The 16,805-nt window shown below is 42.6% G+C and overlaps 1 protein-coding gene across 1 annotated transcript in view; it reads right to left on the bottom strand.

Annotated features, from left to right (window-relative positions):
* Window positions 1-16,805, bottom strand: part of MCOLN2 (mucolipin TRP cation channel 2) — a 61,052-nt gene that overhangs the window by 30,148 nt on the left and 14,099 nt on the right. Inside the window, exons 2-3 of the mRNA XM_066268767.1 lie at window positions 7,669-7,825; window positions 2,236-2,409 (exon numbers count right to left, since the gene is read on the bottom strand). Of these exons, the coding sequence (XP_066124864.1) occupies window positions 2,236-2,409; window positions 7,669-7,825 (331 nt within the window). The remainder of the gene's footprint in view (window positions 1-2,235; window positions 2,410-7,668; window positions 7,826-16,805) is intronic.

Below are 16,805 nucleotides of genomic sequence, written 5' to 3'. Positions count from 1 at the left end.
CCACCCCTCCCCCCACAACCACCTCCTGAAGCCGCACTGGCCTCCAGGCAGTTCCTGGAGTTCCCCAGGCATACTCCTGCTGTGGCCATCCCTGTCCCCTCTGCCCAGAGCCCCGGGTGTTCTATCTACTAGGCTCAGGGCTTCAGGTCTTGACACGAACAATACCGCCTCGGTGAGGCCTTCCCTGACAGTGCCCTGCACAGTGCACAGCTCCGTCAGCGGCACACAGGCGGCACCAGGCTCTCCCGTCCCGTCTCCTCCCCCGCTGTGCTCCATGGCGGCGGCAATGCCTCTGCCACACCACTGCCGCCCAGACTGCCACACCCTCCGCCTCCATGGACATTTACACTGGCTTCTAGTAGCTTACACTAACATGACCTCACCATTTCCAGATCTGCACTAGCAGGGCTTCCCCGGCCCCCATCTTTGTCAAAGTGACTTTATTACTCCAGGAAAAGTTCGCCCAGAAATTTGAAAGTTGCAGATAACTATATTGTGTATTTCAGGAACATCCAAAAAAAATCATTGAAACAGTTAATTTGAAGATGTAGTCTAATAACCCTAAGATTCTTTGAAACTACCCCTCCCCCCCAATCCTTACTGGTTGTAGTTATCCACCAATATCCACCAATCCTAAATTGGTATGTCATGATCTTCACCTAATTTTAATCAAGCTCCCCTCACATTGAAAGACCACCCCCCTAAATCAGAATTCAGAATCTAAACCTGGACTGTGTCCCTTTTGCCTAGGCATGACTGAGAGTGGTCGAGACAGCACCTCCGTCACTGGCGTAAGCAGTGAGCTCAGTTTTTATTATCATGGTGTTTTGGTGGTGTTTTCAGGGAGCCAGCAGCCTATCCATTTCACCTCACATGTCTGGCTCTCTCCCCTAGAATTACGTTCTACAAGGACAGGGTTTTGTCTTTTATTCATGCTGTATCCCCAATGTCTAGAAGGGTACCTGGCACATACTAGGTACTCAAATATTCACTGAATTGATGGATATAGGAATTAATGAATAAAAAAGAAAGAATAAGAGTAACAATTTCCCTCCCCTAAATGCTTTCTTCGAGCCTGACAATCTGGTTTCTCAATACCTGCCTAGATACAACTCGATCACATCCTACTCCATACTCCTCAGACTCAGCTAGGCTTATTCATGCTGAGACATCAACACTGAGACCCTAGAATCTCAGATTTGGTATCTCAGCCATCAGATCTTCTGAGATTACAAATCTGCTCTTGGTCATTTGATCTGGGATAATCCTCCAAAACTACTTGGTGTGAAGGGATAAATAAAGAATGTAAATCATTTTTTAAAAAACTTTTTTTAAAGAGAGTCAGAGAGAGGGATAGATAGGAACAGACAGGAATGGAGAGAGGTGAGAAGCATCAATCATTAGTTTTTCGTTGCGACACCTTAGTTGTTCATTGATTGCTTTCTCATATGTGCCTTGACCGTGGGCCTTCAGCAGAGCGAGTAACCCCTTGCTCAAGCCAGCAACCTTGGGTCCAAGCTGGTGAACCTTGCTCAAACCAGATGAGCCCGCGCTCAAGGCAACCCCAGGCAACCTTGGGGTCTTGAACCTGGGTCCTCCGCATCCTAGTCTGATGCTCTATCCATTGCGCCACTGCCTGGTCAGGCAAGAATGTAAATCTTAACAAAAAAATTTAAATATGCAACATCTACTGTGTGGAAATGTAGCTACAGAAAGAGCAATAAACCTTTTTTCCTGGCAGACTGTGCAAGTTTATAGTAGAATATTTTGATATAAGTATAATTTTCTTTTTTAGCTAAGACAGCAAGATCAAATATCAACATATTCTTTTTTTTTTTTTTTTTTTTACTTTTTTTTTTTTACAGAGACAGAGAGAGAGTCAGAGTGAGGGATAATAGACAGGGACAGACAGACAGGAACGGAGAGATGAGAGACATCAATCATTAGTTTTTCATTGCGCATTGCAACACCTTAGTTGTTCATTGATTGCTTTCTCATATGTGCCTTGACTGTGGGCCTTCAGCAGACCGAGTAACCCCTTGCTTGAGCCAGCGACCTTGGGTTCAAGCTGGTGAGCTTTTTGCTCAAGCCAGATGAGCCTGCGCTGAAACTGGCAACCTCAGGGTCTCGAACCTGGATCTTCCGCATCCCAGTCTGTCACTCTATCCACTGTGCCACCGCCTGGTCAGGCTCAACATATTCTTAAACTATAGGTCATTCACAATAAAAACTTGCCTGATTAATAGCATAAAATATGCTCTCATAGGCATCCTCTTGAGTATATACACTGCAACTGTAGTTATCTTCATCTATGCCGGAATATCCTTTCAAAAATAGGTACTTAAAAGCAACAATGTTTTCTTCCTTAAAAGCAACCACGAGCTGGTTACTTAAACCAAAACGAACAAGCTAGAAAAGAAAATCAAATAAGCATATATGAATTTGACCATTTAAATGGGTTAGGCACCAAATACTCTTTCTGCCCCCAACTTTTCTTCTTAGAATCCAGTAAGTGGGGGAATTAACAAGCACTAAAGGTTTATCTCAGAGAAACAGGAATTACACACACAATTATATACACAACAACCTCTTTTCCATCAATCTCACCCATACTCACATTCACACTCACTCTCCCTCACACACTTGCTCATGTACATATACTCTCACACACGGTTACCTGCACACACAGAGTCCCTCTCTAACACACACACGCGCACACACACACACACACACACACACACACAGTGGTTGAAGAGAAGTCAGACCTCTACAAGCCCAGTACCACATACCTTTCTCCGTCTCCCCATTTTATCTTCTTATCTATTTTATAAGATAATGGGAATCTAGAAAATCTTACTAAATCCTCTCCCTGCTAAGTTATTAGAACAATTTAGGACTCTGTCTTATCACGTGTGAAATTAGCATGTTTGACCAGATAACCTTGACGTTTTTGTTATTTGCTGTCAGTCCATGGTTCATTATGACAGACTTCGTGGCACTAAATAAGACATCAGCGACTGCACCTTTCATATGATGCAGATCTTAATGTGCTTATGCAAACTTACACACTTTTAAAAGTATCTTTAGCCCTTAAATTTTGTCTGCCTTTTGTAAAAGGCTGAATAATTAATAATAGCTACCATCTTACTGCAGGCGTTGTACTAACTGCTTTACATGCATTCTCATTCACTAGCATAACAACCCTATGTTCCTCCCATTTTACCTACGTAGAAACTGAGGTGTGGCCTCATTAAATTGTTCTACGTCAGCAAACGAGAGCCAAACCTGCTCCAAAGTTATTTTTATTATGCGACAATTTCCTTCTGTTGAAAAGTTTGTCTTCGGGGCTCTTCCTGCAGAAAAGAACTGGGTGCTAGCTTTGAGAACTACAACTGTTGTTTGAGAATGTCCATAGATGACCCTCATTAGCATCTGAGCCTCACCAGGTCACATTCCTCAAATACCAAATCAACTGCTAAAACCCAGCTGTTTTAAGGAAAATATCAGATAAGAAGTCCCACCTCACCCATCCTGTGCTGAAGATCAAGAAACAGAAGCTGAAAGCTCTTGCAAGTACATGATGTGTCAGGTGCCTGTAGGGGATGGCCGAAAGACCATTGGGAAACCATGCAAACAAAGCACATGGTTATGTCAAAGTTTTGTTTAAAATACTGACACACAAATGAAAATACTGGTACACACACAAAAATTAAGTTCTTCAACCAAAGTTTGCTGAGTGTCTACTCTGCCAAACTGGCATCCAATGTGGGCAAGATAGCAGCACTACATGGTGTTGAATGACAACTCTTATCTAAAGAGTGCCAGGCACAGTATCTCACATGTATATTGTTTATTTTTCACTTAACTCCCCAACACTCTATGAGGGACATATGACACTGGGATCCATAAGCACAGGATTTTTTTCCCCCAATTAGTATGTATCTGGGAACTACATTAGTGCCCATCACAATGTCAGAGTCAAATACTAAACCCGTTGGTGAATATAATCCCACATAACATATGGGGATTATATGTAAACAAGTCACATAACATATACAAGATGGGACAGCTAGAAAGTGTCAGAATGAGGATCACATCGGTCTGTTCATTCTCTTGACCATTTGGTTACACTACCTCTCAAACTGCAATGCTGCCAACTCTAGAAGTAGTGATAGGAGACCCATTCCTCCCATGCTTAAATTAAGCTAAAACACACACACACACACACACACACACACACACACACACACACACACACACACACACACACACACCCTGAAGGGGGAATGGATAACTTGACCAAAAATGCGGCATACCATTTGCTGTTATTTTAAGCCACCACCTTATTTAAGTTCAGTTTGAGAATGAGAGAACTAGAGGTGTGATTCCTGCTTGGAACCACCCCATCTGGCATCAGGAACAAGGTGGTTTCTCCATTCTACTCTCCAGAGAACAAGCCAAGATCCACATGTGCAGCCCAGCATCAGGCAAGGCTTGGGATTTTCAAGGCATCTCTCACTGGAGGAGAGGAACCCTGAAAAGGGGACTGTGAGGCCCCTGCCTGCTGTGGCAGACCAAACACACCCCTCAGAGCAAGAGTGAGGAGATGACAAGATTGGCCAAATAAGGTTATTTTTAAAAAGGAATTGACACAAAAATGCATCTTAGTCCCACTAACTAGATCTTAAGATTTGTTAAGAATATAATATGACAGAAAAATAATTACACAAAGATTGAGAATTTAAGACCTGATTATGAAATCCATCAGTGTAGGAGAAAATATCCTGCCCCAGGTAAAACAAGATGCCACTCTAATAACATACAAAGAATACGGGAGGAAAAGAGTAAAACTAGCAAAAGAATGTAGGTACCTCTTTCAAGATTATAAATGACAGAATGAGGAGTTGGAATGTCTAAAAAAAAGTTGCCTTCTCATTGCCCTGATAAAATGCCACCCATTCCATTAGAACCGAGGGTGGAGTGCTAAACGAGACTGAAAAGGAAAACAGGATTTGAAGGAAGGAAATGTATGCAATTACGTAACACCCAAGTACCAAACCTTCTTAGAGTATCCTACAGGCAAACAGAAATTTAATCACCCCTCTTAATTTTTGTTAGGGGAGACAGAGTACGCCTGCACAAAAAGTGCCTGCAAACTGGGGGAGAAGGGGAACCCCTGCGGACTTAGAGGAATAAACAGAGTAAGATCACAGGCTAGGGCCATGTGGGTGGGATTTGGGGAGGAAATAATAGATGAGAATCTGTTGGGAAGGCAGGTTGAAGCAAACTGAAAATCTGTGGATAGCAAGCTACATGTCAAGAGTTTCCTCTGTGGGAAACGGTTCTACACAAGTGTCTGTGCGGGAGAGTGACACAGTGAAGGAATTCTAAGAAAAATTAATCTGATCTTAGCATTGAATGGATTGGTATGTATGTGGATAAGAAAGGTAGGCATAAGATGAAGACTAGAAATAGCCTAGTTAACATATCTGTGTTCATAGACTGCAAAATCTGAGGACCTATATTTAGCGTAGAAACAATGAGAATAAGAGTATGAACTTCAGAACCAGATTGCTAGGGCTCAAATTAGAGCTCTGTCACTTCTAACTGAATGGCCATTAGCGAATTACTTAACTGTCTTTGTCCCAGTTTCCTTATTCACGAAAGGGGGCAGTAACTGAACCTACTTCTCAGATTCGCAGTAAGGATGAAATTGAGTTAACATACACAAAGCACTTACTGTGCCTGGCACATGGCAAACACTAATGCTACGTGTTAGGTTAGCTGTCTGCAGCAGTAACATATCCACAACTGAAAGACCCACAGAAAGCATGGCATACAAGGTGCTTCATACATTATTTTTCTTAATGAAGTGAGAGGTGGGAAGCAGAGACAGAGCCTGCATGTGCCCCAACCAGGATGCACCCAGCAAGCCCCCTACCAGGCAATGCTCTGCCCACCCGGGACGACGCTCTGTTGCTGAGCAACTGAGCTATTTTAGCACTTGAGGTGAGGCCATGGAGCCATCCTCAGTGCCCGGGGCCAACTTTGCTTGAACCATTCAGCTTTTGAGCCATGGCTCAAAATTCAAACTTTAAAAGAATTAAAATGAAAAAATTTAAAAAAGAAGAAGGTAAACATATACATTTAACTATAGCCCTGTATCTCAACCTTGCTTTTTGTTGTTTTTTGCTTGTTTGTTTTGTAAAGAGAGGAAGGGAGAGAGAGAAAGAAATATCAACTTGTTCCACTTAGTTGTGCATCCACTGATTGCTTCCCATGCCTGACCAGAGCTCCAGCGGGCAGCCCCAGGATCAAACTGACAACCACAGAAACAAACTGGCAACCTCAGTGCTCCCAGATGACACTTAATCCACTGTGCCACCAGCCAGGGCTCTTTTTTTTTAAGAAGCCTGGACACCCTAAAACAGGGGTCCCCAAACTTTTTACATAGGGGCCAGTTCACTGTCCCTCAGACCGTTGGAGGGCCAGACTATAAAAAAAACTATGAACAAATCCCTATGCATATTGCACATATCTTATTTTAAGTAAAAAAAAAACAAAACAGGAACAAATACAATATTTAAAATAAAGAACAAGTAAATTTAAACCAACAAACTGACCAGTATTTCAATGGGAACTATGCTCCTCTCATTGACCACCAATGAAAGAGGTTCCCCTTCTGGAAGTGCGGCGGGGGCTGGATAAATGGCCTCAGGGGGCCGCATGCGGCCCACGGGCCGGGCCGTAATTTGGGGACCCCTGCCCTGAAACTTGATGAGCTAGAGCTGGTACAGCATATCATCTAATGAAAAGACCTCTTTATGAATGCAGAATAGAGGTGCACCTTCAGTTACAGCAGAAACCTCCTCTCCTCTCTAAAGCTAGGTGGAAGTTTTTTAGAAACATGTTTATTTCTGTGTTCCAGAAATAACAGCTTTACAAACACTTTTACATTGATAACAGAATGATTATTTGCCAATGGAGCCAAATACCTCCAATCAGTCGTGTTTTGAAAAGTCCATGTGTTTCAAATGGAGTTATTTAGAGAGACACCTCCCTGAAAATGCATCCATACAACAGGCCCCAAAACTATATAAATAACCAGTCTGATGGCTGTTGTGATACTGGCGATAAAGGGCTCGCCAACACAGAAAGACCTCGATGTGGCCTTGCCCTGCTCCCTATAGCGCCAGGCACTAGTACTTACTCAGAGCATGCGGCCACTGATGAAAGGAAAACTTAGTATCCTTTAAGTCTTTAAGGTCAAAAATGCAAATTTCAAAAATATCTATCTGTAAGCAACATATATTTGGATAAAGATGAGAGATTTCAAGGACAGAAATTACTTTGGACTGAACAGCCTTCACCAGCCTAAGTGCCTCATTCAAATTTGGAAACCCACACCCTGAAATACAGATCTACATTTATCTATATTTAAAGAACCTGTGGAAACAGGAAGCAGGATTTAGTAATCTGTTATTAAAACAAGGTTGTCAGTTTAAATGAATTTCAACCTACCATCTGCCTTGCAGGGTCAACGTAATTTTACAGTTTTATGAAACTTGAGTGTGGACATCCCAGAACAAAAGTCAAGTGGCAGAACAAGTAAAAACAGTTTCATCTTGGGGTAAAACAACAACAACAAATAATGAACTCATAAATTACCTGTGTGGTGACCATCACTATCTTCAAAATCTGCAAACCCAGTTTCCATGGAATCTGGTGTCTGGCTCGATATTTTTCACAAGGGTTCATAAAGTAAAACTTCAGGTCTTCCCTCAGACAGTCTTCCTTCACGTCAGAATCGAGGTGAGCCATTGCCCTGCTGCCACAGAAGGTCAACTTTTAAATACAGGGAGCATCCCGCTTACCAGAAAGCTCCCAAATGACACTTTGCATTCGCATGCTTGGATCACTCTCAAAACAAGACTCTCTGCAACCAGTGAACTTGTTTTCTCTTTAGAAATCTGAAAATTATTCAGGACCCTTTATTATAGTATTTGCTTGTCCACAGAGCTACTTATCTTGTTCAAAATGGCAATTTAAAAATGATGAGAATAAAATTATATTTTCAAAACTCATTATTAATTCTTACATTTTGATATAGAGCACTCACCTGTCAATGGAGTATTAACAAAAATTAGATGGAACACATTCATGTGCTCCAAATGTGAAATCACAGAAGTTTAGTATACATGAGTGAAATTAAGTTGTTATAGATATAGAGAATCTTTATTGGTACTATATCAGTAATTACAAGTTCCTAAAATATAAATACCTTAAAAAAGCTAAAATAGCATCTCTGTATTTATGCCTAGTCAGATATCTGTCACCTGACATTAGTAAACTTTGCTTCTATTATTTCAAGGGCTCTGGGTTCAGGAGTGGGCACATGACTCAAGCTAGGCCAAAAAGAACCAATGCAATGTGGTCACAGGAAAGTCATTATTACTGATGGGAGAGATGTGGTCTTTCCAGTAAGTTATCCCAAAGGTCGGATGTGGAAAACAAAAAATTAAACTGTTACTGATTAATGTAACATAACACATAGAATAACAGTGCTATATAATAGCATGTGATTTATAAATAAAATACACATACTAGGGATATATGCTTAACTTTTACTGTTAGATACCTAATCCACAAAGTTTATGTCTGGAGATCCCAGACATAAAGCATAGCCTGTGAGTCTGAAGTTCCTGGAAGCCATCTCACCATTAGAGGAGAGGTCGCCAGAGAGCAGAGCTAACAGAACACACAACAGACAGACACCAGACCTAATGACAGAGTCTGAGTTCTTGGATCTAGCTGTGCCTACAGCCATCTTCCCAACACATTCAACTGCGCTAATAAATAACCTTTGGGAATTAAGCCAGTCTGAATTAGATTTCTGTTTCTTATGATAGGAAGTGCCTGGATAATAAATTTAATGTATAAATTCTAATAAGTTTAGCCAATCAATCAAGCTACTCATTTCTAGGGAAGCTTTATTATAATTGGGGGTTAATCTTGGGGAACTTTTCATCTGAAATGTCTAAACGACATATTTTTATATTGACTTATGATCTGTATCTACCTTCACTAACAAGTTTAAAAGAAGCCTAATGGGGAGAGATAGTTTTAGACTTAGGACTTTTAAACTTATATACAATTGTTAATGATTTTGTTTTTAAATAGATTTTTAGACCTATTTCCAGAATTAGTAGGTTAGGTTGTTCATAATTTTCCTGCCAGGAAAGAAGAAAGGAAGGGAGGAAAGAAGGAAGGAAGGAAGGAAGGAAGGAAGGAAGGAAGGAAGGAAGGAAGGAAGGAAGGAAGGAAGGAAGGGAGGGAGGGAGGGAGGGAGGGAGGGAGGGAGGGAGGGAGGGAGGGAGGGAAGGAGGGAGGAAGGGAGGGAGGGAGGGAGGGAGGGAGGGAGGGAGGGAGGGAGGGGAGAAAAATAAGGAGGGAGAAGGAAAGAAAAGAAAGATGCTAGATAAAATGCAAGAAAGTACCTTGTAAAAGAAAAACAGCAAAATGGAGTTGATATCATCAAGAGAACAGTCTAAAATGGAGCTGGCAGGCCTCCAGGAAATTGAGCTAATAGAACCCATACCATGCAGAAGTGAACATTTGAACTTGGCTAAACTAAATGGCTATATCCTGATACAGTTCTTGGAACAGACTGATCTCCTGAACTGTCTATTAAATAAAATGGTCACCTAACAATAGGCATAAGCAATTAATCATGTATACAGAGCATAATGCAAGTCTTCCTGAGAACACCAATCACAGCTCTTCCAAAGCAAACCTGTGTGACTCCTTCAGAAGCTCCCCTTCTCTGTATTTATAAATTCTGTCCCCTACTTTCTCTCTCAGAACACAGTTGGGTTTTTACATAAATCTGTGTATCCTGGATTGCAATTCCTAAAAAAAAAGACCTCCAAATAAAGCTTTTGTTTGCCTTGCAGTTCCTGGTCAAAATTGATTGAGAAACTGTGAAAGACTAAAGAGTTAATAGTAGACAAGTCCGGGAATCTAATGCACAGTACAGTGAATACAGACAATACTATACTATAAATGTCAAACTTGCTTAAGTGACTAGATCTTCGTCTCAGCACAAAAAGGAAATGATAACCATGGGCCATGATCAAGGAGCTAACTATAGCTGTGACGCCATTCATATTACAATACATAATGCACAAACCAACATGTTGTACACCTTGAATTTACACAAGGTTATATATCAAATATATCTCAATTGAAAAAAAGAACACTTGTGATAAAGATGTTCCTAAGAATGCTTTAAAAAATTAAAGAGAGTAAAGAACTCCCAGGCCAATCTTGGAGGAGCCTGGCGAAGTTGGAGCCCATCGCATTCACACACACTTAGGCTTCAGTCTGTGGCCCCGGAAAGGGGAATAAGGGAGCCAAGACGTAAGGTCCAAAGCCCACCCAAGATATAAAAGGAGATCCTCCAAATTTAGACAAGGGCCCCAAAGAGCTAGCCCCTTAGAACAATAACCAGCACCCAAACTGCCTGCCCATCAAAATGTAGAGGCCTACAGAGTAGTTTCAAATGGAAAAAAAGGGAAATTAAAAATATAGACCTATCCTGAGGAATGACAACCAAAACCCAGCCCTTTGAGCCTCATGCCTGGGTGAGCCAGCCAGAGAATGTCCGAACCCTGAGCTTGCCTCGTTCTGGGGCTCCAGACAGGGACTGCCCTCCGTCTCCCAGCAAATACATCCGGACCTCTCCAGAGGCTCACCCTAGGACTTGGGGTGCTCTAACGAATACTCTTAAGCCACATTTACCAGAAGTAAAACATCACTAAGCACACGAGGAAACCAAGTAGCATGACACAACCAATTTAGAAACAAGACCAAGAATATCGGAATCAGATACCAGGTGGAAAACAATCACGATTACTGTATCAAAAGAGGTAAAAACATCTATAAGACAAACTTGGGGAGAAAAAAGGATCTGCAGAAATAAAATGCCATTTACCACGAGTCTCATTTCAAAAGAGTACGACTTTTAAAATGTGTTTCCCCTGCAACTGTTTTAATTACCTCTTGATTCAATCTACCAAGTTACTAAACATTTACTGTGCTGGATGACTGCGTGGGGTGCTCAGGACACAAAGCTGAACGCCAGATGCTCACTCTCCTGGTAGAAGACAGACTTGAAAATGCACATTCTCCAGTTAGCAAATAGCTCAGTGAATGCTACACCGTGAGCAGAGCCCAACTCCGGGGAGAGGGGTTCAGATACCCAGGGGGAAATTCCATAAAACAGGCATACTCTAAGGAGTGGTAAGTGCTACGGATTCACCTGTCAGGGAGCACTGAGGAAGAATTTCCAAGAAGGTGGCATCTTAACTGTGCCTGGGAGCAACATCCTCCCACACAAACCTTCAGATCCCTGAGAACATGGATCACTGGTGGTATTAAATTATTTACACTACTGTATCCTTCCAGAAGTTTTTCATCTTGGTATTTAGAGAGCAGTTGCAATGCTTCTAACACTGTGATGCGTAAAAGGAAAACTGAAAAAGCTAGCATGAAAACTTTCCCCTTCAGCCTACAGGAGGCACTTAGAGAAATACAGGACAGTGCTAATCAAGTATATCGACTGATGATAGCAATGCAGGGAAAAAATGAGTTCATATGAACAAAGTTACATAATGAGATTGCTGTTTTTTAATAAGTCTAACTTAAATTTAGAAAATGGCATCTAAAGTTTGGAAGGTAAGGTAATGATATTTTGGTTCAAAAATTCTAGGATCTCAAGGAAAAAATAAATGTATAAGCTTCCTAATCTTTCTTTCCTGGGGGTTCTTTCTTGCTCCCCCCTCCCAATTTGTAGATTTGCCCTAGTTCCCTGGTAGGTGAAGGGCATTATAGACAGACAGACAGACAGACAGACACACACACACACACACACACACACACACACACAACTGGACAGCTTATTCCTGTAATAAAAATACAGTGGTTAAAAAAGAAATTGTGGCCTGACCTGTGGTGGCACAGTGGATAAAGCGTCGACCTGGAAATGCTGAGGTCGCCGGTTCAAAACCCTGGGTTTGCCTGGTCAAGGCACATATGCGAGTTGATGCTTCCAGCTCCTCCCCCCTTCTCTCTCTGTCTCTCTCTCTCCTCTCTCTCCCTCTCTGTCTCTCCTTTCTAAAAATGAGTTAAAAATTAAAAAAAATAAACTGTGCCAAGTGAAAAGAAGGTAATTCACTAAAAACAAAAGAAAGACAGGATAATGTTTTAGGATTAAAACATTCCTGCATTGTACCCCTACTTATCCAACACCCTCTAGCAGCAGGCTGGGTGCTCGGTACAGGAACCTTGAAAGCTGTAATCACAACTTTACAAGCAAGAATTAAGTCAGGAGGAGAAACACTGCAACTTTTATCACACATAATGACAATCACCAACAGGTGTAGAAAGGACAGAGAGATGCTAAGGTGTAACATAGCTCAGGCGAAGTGAAAGTGACTATACCCTAAAACCAGTAAGGAACAGAAATCAATGAAGATCTAAATTACAGTGACCCAACAATTGCAGAGCAGTCATGCAACTGAAACTGCATAAAATAAATAAGAGCAATCATGACTCTTACAAATTGTTTCATTAAACTGTAAAGAATGACTTGGATTTGTATGAGCTTAATTTATTAAAGACCAAAACATCAAAGGAAGAAAGCACAGTATTTGTAAGCAGAAAAACAAGATCTTTAAGTGGATGAAAATTCCTCCACATAGTGGGCTACATAAAAGCTAAAGATGCTTGAATGGGAAAGTAAGCAAGATTTAGCACAGAAGCCTGAGACTGGCACCTTGGTGAGAAGTCAAGGAGGAAGCACCTCAAAGTGCCATCGGTCATTGAGAAAACCTACACTTTCTCCAAATAATCAGAACTTGTGATGTCATCTAATTTTAAGTCTGTCACATGACCAAGGATAATTCCAGTTTTATCAAATCAGTGACTAAAAGATCTATGGAAGCTTGAGGTTTTGAAAAAGGCAAAACAAGTTGCTAGCCATTCTTAACCTCACCGGGGTCATGAAGCCCTGTGAGAACCTGGCGGCTCTTGCTTCGTCTTTGCCCTAGAAAAATGCACACACCGGTTTCAGTGAAGGCACCTTGCTCCCATTGGCCCAATCTGCCGGCAAGTAAGCTATCCAGCCCAGGGTGCTGTTGCTTTTCAGCTTGCATGACCCTTTACCTCAAAAAGAAATGTGAAAGTTTGCTCTCTACTGCCGTAGCCTTCAAAGTGGGGTGCACGCACATAAGGGGGTACCCAAGACCATTCAGTAGTATGTGAGAAGAAAGAGTTAGGACTGCTACCTGTATTAACCTAGCAAAGAAAAGTTAAGATTTACAGGTTTTAATAGATGAATTACGATAAATCACCCCTAAGATGCCCTCACTTGGTCAGAATGCCAGGTGCCCACATTTCACTTAGGTGTACAAGGCATCCTGGGGGAGAAAATGTTCTAAAGTAGGGGTCGGTGGTAGCACCCGCACTGTTTCAGCACAGCCCCCCACTTAGGGTTTATGCACTTAAGCATTTCTTAGGGTATATTATCCACTTTAGTTAACCCTCACAAAAATGGACAAGGGCCATAAAGGTTACTGCAAAAAAATTGGGCTCATCCTAGAGAAAATGGGAAAACTAACATTCCTAATAAAAACTTGCTTGGCCATGAATTAAAAAAAGATGTAAAAGGAATCTGATCTGAAAATAAGTTGGAAAAAATAAAGTTACCAAGAAAACTAAAATGTAGGCTAAATCTAGTATTGTTAAATGATGAACTGTGCCCTAAGCGTATATATTGTGCCATAATGTAATAGCTAATGATACTATGAAGTCATAATAATATCAGAAAATCACTGCATTTAGCAATTCCTTTTAACATCCACAACTATCTCATTCCTTAAAATGTTCATGTTACTTGTTTTATTGTCTATATAGCTCTCTATGAAACATAAATCAATACACATTCAGAGAGGAGAGTGTAGGATGGTCTTTTAACTGATGGGGATAAATTATCAAAACTGTTTGGGCAGGGGTCCTCAAACTACGGCCGTGGGCCGCATGCGGCCCCGAGGCCATTTATCTGGCCACTACCGCACTTCCGGAAGGGGCACCTCTTTCATTGGTGGTCAGTGAGAGGAGCATAGTTCCCATTGAAATACCGGTCAGTTTGTTGATTTAAATTTACTTGTTCTTTATTTTAAATATTGTATTTGTTCCCGTTTTGTTTTTTTACTTTAAAATAAGATATGTGCAGTGTGCATAGGGATTTGTTCATAGTTTTTTTTTAATAGTCCGGCCCTCCAACGGTCTGAGGGACAGTGAACTGGCCCCCTGTGTAAAAAGTTTGGGGACCCCTGTGTTTGGGATTACTTCTCTACTGTTTCAGAGCTCCCACCACACCACAGATGTGGTTGTCTTTTTGTTATCCCAGCTGATACTATAAACTTCTGAGCTTAGAAGAAACTGATATTTATTCCCCCAGTTCCAACAAATACATGGAAAACAATTTGACAGCCATTCCTTTTCTTATCAGGCCTGTCTAGGGATCACATATAGATATAGTGACACTAGAGAAGGATGTTCTAATTCACAATTAGCTCTTCCTAGTCACAGATGATGAAGCAGGGGAGGCAGGATGAACCACTCCACAAATAAATCCTTCTTCCTGTATCCTCATCACAGTGCATGGTACCACCTGCTTCCAGGACCCCAGACCAGGAACTGATCTGTGTTGATCTGCATCTGTGTTGAAGGCAGGTCCCACCTGCCTTCCTATTGTCATTGTCCCCCTAAACTTAACTGTATTCATAATTGTAAATAAACTAAAACAAACCCTACCCGATTTCTGCTTCTTAGAGCCAACCACTTTTCTTTGTTTTTCTCACTTATTTACTTTAATATTTCTAAATAATACTATTCCACTTCTCTTCCTCTTTTGGATATTATCAATTTATATCCTTCTGTGAAAAATACAGATCTAGCTCTTATATCTGCCACCACCAGCAAACTCACCCATTTCACCTCCCCACTCATCTTTCCAATAAAGTTTAAAAAAAAATTTTTTTTCTTTACAGAGACAGAGAGAGGGATAGACAGGGACAGACATACAGGAACGGAGAGATGAGAAACATCAATCATTAGTTTTTTGTTGCACATTGCAACAACTTAGTTGTTCATTGATTGCTTTCTCATATGTGCCTTGACCGCGGGCCTTCAGCAGACCGAGTAACCTCTTGCTTGAGCCAGCGACCTTGGGCTCAAGCTGGTGAGCTTTTGCTCAGACCAGATGAGCCAGCGCTCAAGCTGGCGACCTCGGGGTCTTGAACCTGAGTCTTTGCATCCCAGTCCGATGCTCTATCCACTGCGCCCCGCCTGGTCAGGTCCAATAAAGTTTTAATAAGAATTTTGGATAGCCTGACCACTTGTGGCACAATGGATTTAGTGTCGGCCTGAGATGCCAAGGGCCCCAGTTTGAAACCCTGAGGTCCCCAGCTAGAGCACAGGCTTGTTGGCTTGAGCACAGGGTCACCAGCTTAAGTACGTAATCATCGACATGATCCCAAGGTCGCTGGCTTGAGCCCAAAGGTCAGTAGCTTGAGCAAGGCATCACTGGCTCCAGTTGAGCCTCCTGGTCAACACTAGAAGCAATCAATAATAATTATAATAATAGGACGTCACGGAAATGGCGCCGTGAGAAGCGCGTCCGACAGCTCTCCCCTAAATCACAACAAATTTATCAACTAGAAACAGAAAAATTTATCCTCGGAGCATTCTGGAGTTCCACACAAACTGAAAGCAAAAGGACTGTTATCACTTGAATCTGAGAGACGAGGGTGTGGAGGAAGCTACCGCAGCCACGCTCATTCAAGCCACGAGGGAGTGTGCCTGCGGTGAGTCAGCCCATATACTTGGGAACGCGAGCCGCCGCGAGCGGCCACGGCGAACCGCCGCCGGGAGCTGCCGCGAGCAGCCGCGCGCGCGCCCGGTTCGGTTGAGCACCGCTGACGTTCCCAGCGGCCCGCACACTGCGAGTGGGGGGCACCAGCGAGTGGGGGTCGCCGGCCACCAGTGCCCGGAGCGCCCCATTCGCGCGAGTGCCTTGGGCATTCCACGCGCCCAGGGCGCCCTGCTGGCCCGCACACCCAGGGGGCTCCATTATCCTGCGCCTGGTGCGGTCCAGCCGCCAGCGGCGGGGCGAGCGGGAGAGGCTTGGGAGATTCTCTCTGTGGGCGGGGCACCTCACCCAGCCATTCAAGCTAACAATCAAGCGTTGGGGGAGGGGTGCGCGCAGGCAGCCTAAAAATACCTTCCGGAGCACAGCTGCGACCCAATCACTGAAATTAGCTTAACCCATAAAATCTGCGCACCCTCGGTTCTAATTGATAAGATCTCTCTTAGTTCAGCGATCCAAGACAAGAGGCGTGATATTTTTTAGTGCCTCTCACTAAAGGGGCAGGGGCAACTTCTGATTGATAGAGCCTCCATATTCAGGGATAAACGCTAACAAGAAGGACTTGGCAGATAATAAGGTCTATACTACACTAGTCGTAAGCAGAGACTAGTGCCTCTTCTTCCCTGCAAAAACAGGCTACAAAGTGTGGAAAGCCTGGGTTGAGAGGTCCAACTAAATGCTAGGCGCTGAACAGTCACCTTGACAACAATTGACTCCCACCCCCGCCTGATTACACTGGAGGCCCTGACTGTCAGAGCCTTTCCCAAAGCCTTGCACTGAGTGGGGATAGAGTGGGGATTTCCCAGCTCTTTGA

This window comes from Saccopteryx bilineata, chromosome 3 (genome assembly GCF_036850765.1).
Source record: "Saccopteryx bilineata isolate mSacBil1 chromosome 3, mSacBil1_pri_phased_curated, whole genome shotgun sequence".
NCBI classification, from domain to species: Eukaryota; Metazoa; Chordata; class Mammalia; order Chiroptera; family Emballonuridae; genus Saccopteryx; species Saccopteryx bilineata.
The sequence above is the reverse complement of the archived record's forward strand: the minus strand, read 5'-3'. Positions and strand labels throughout refer to the sequence as shown.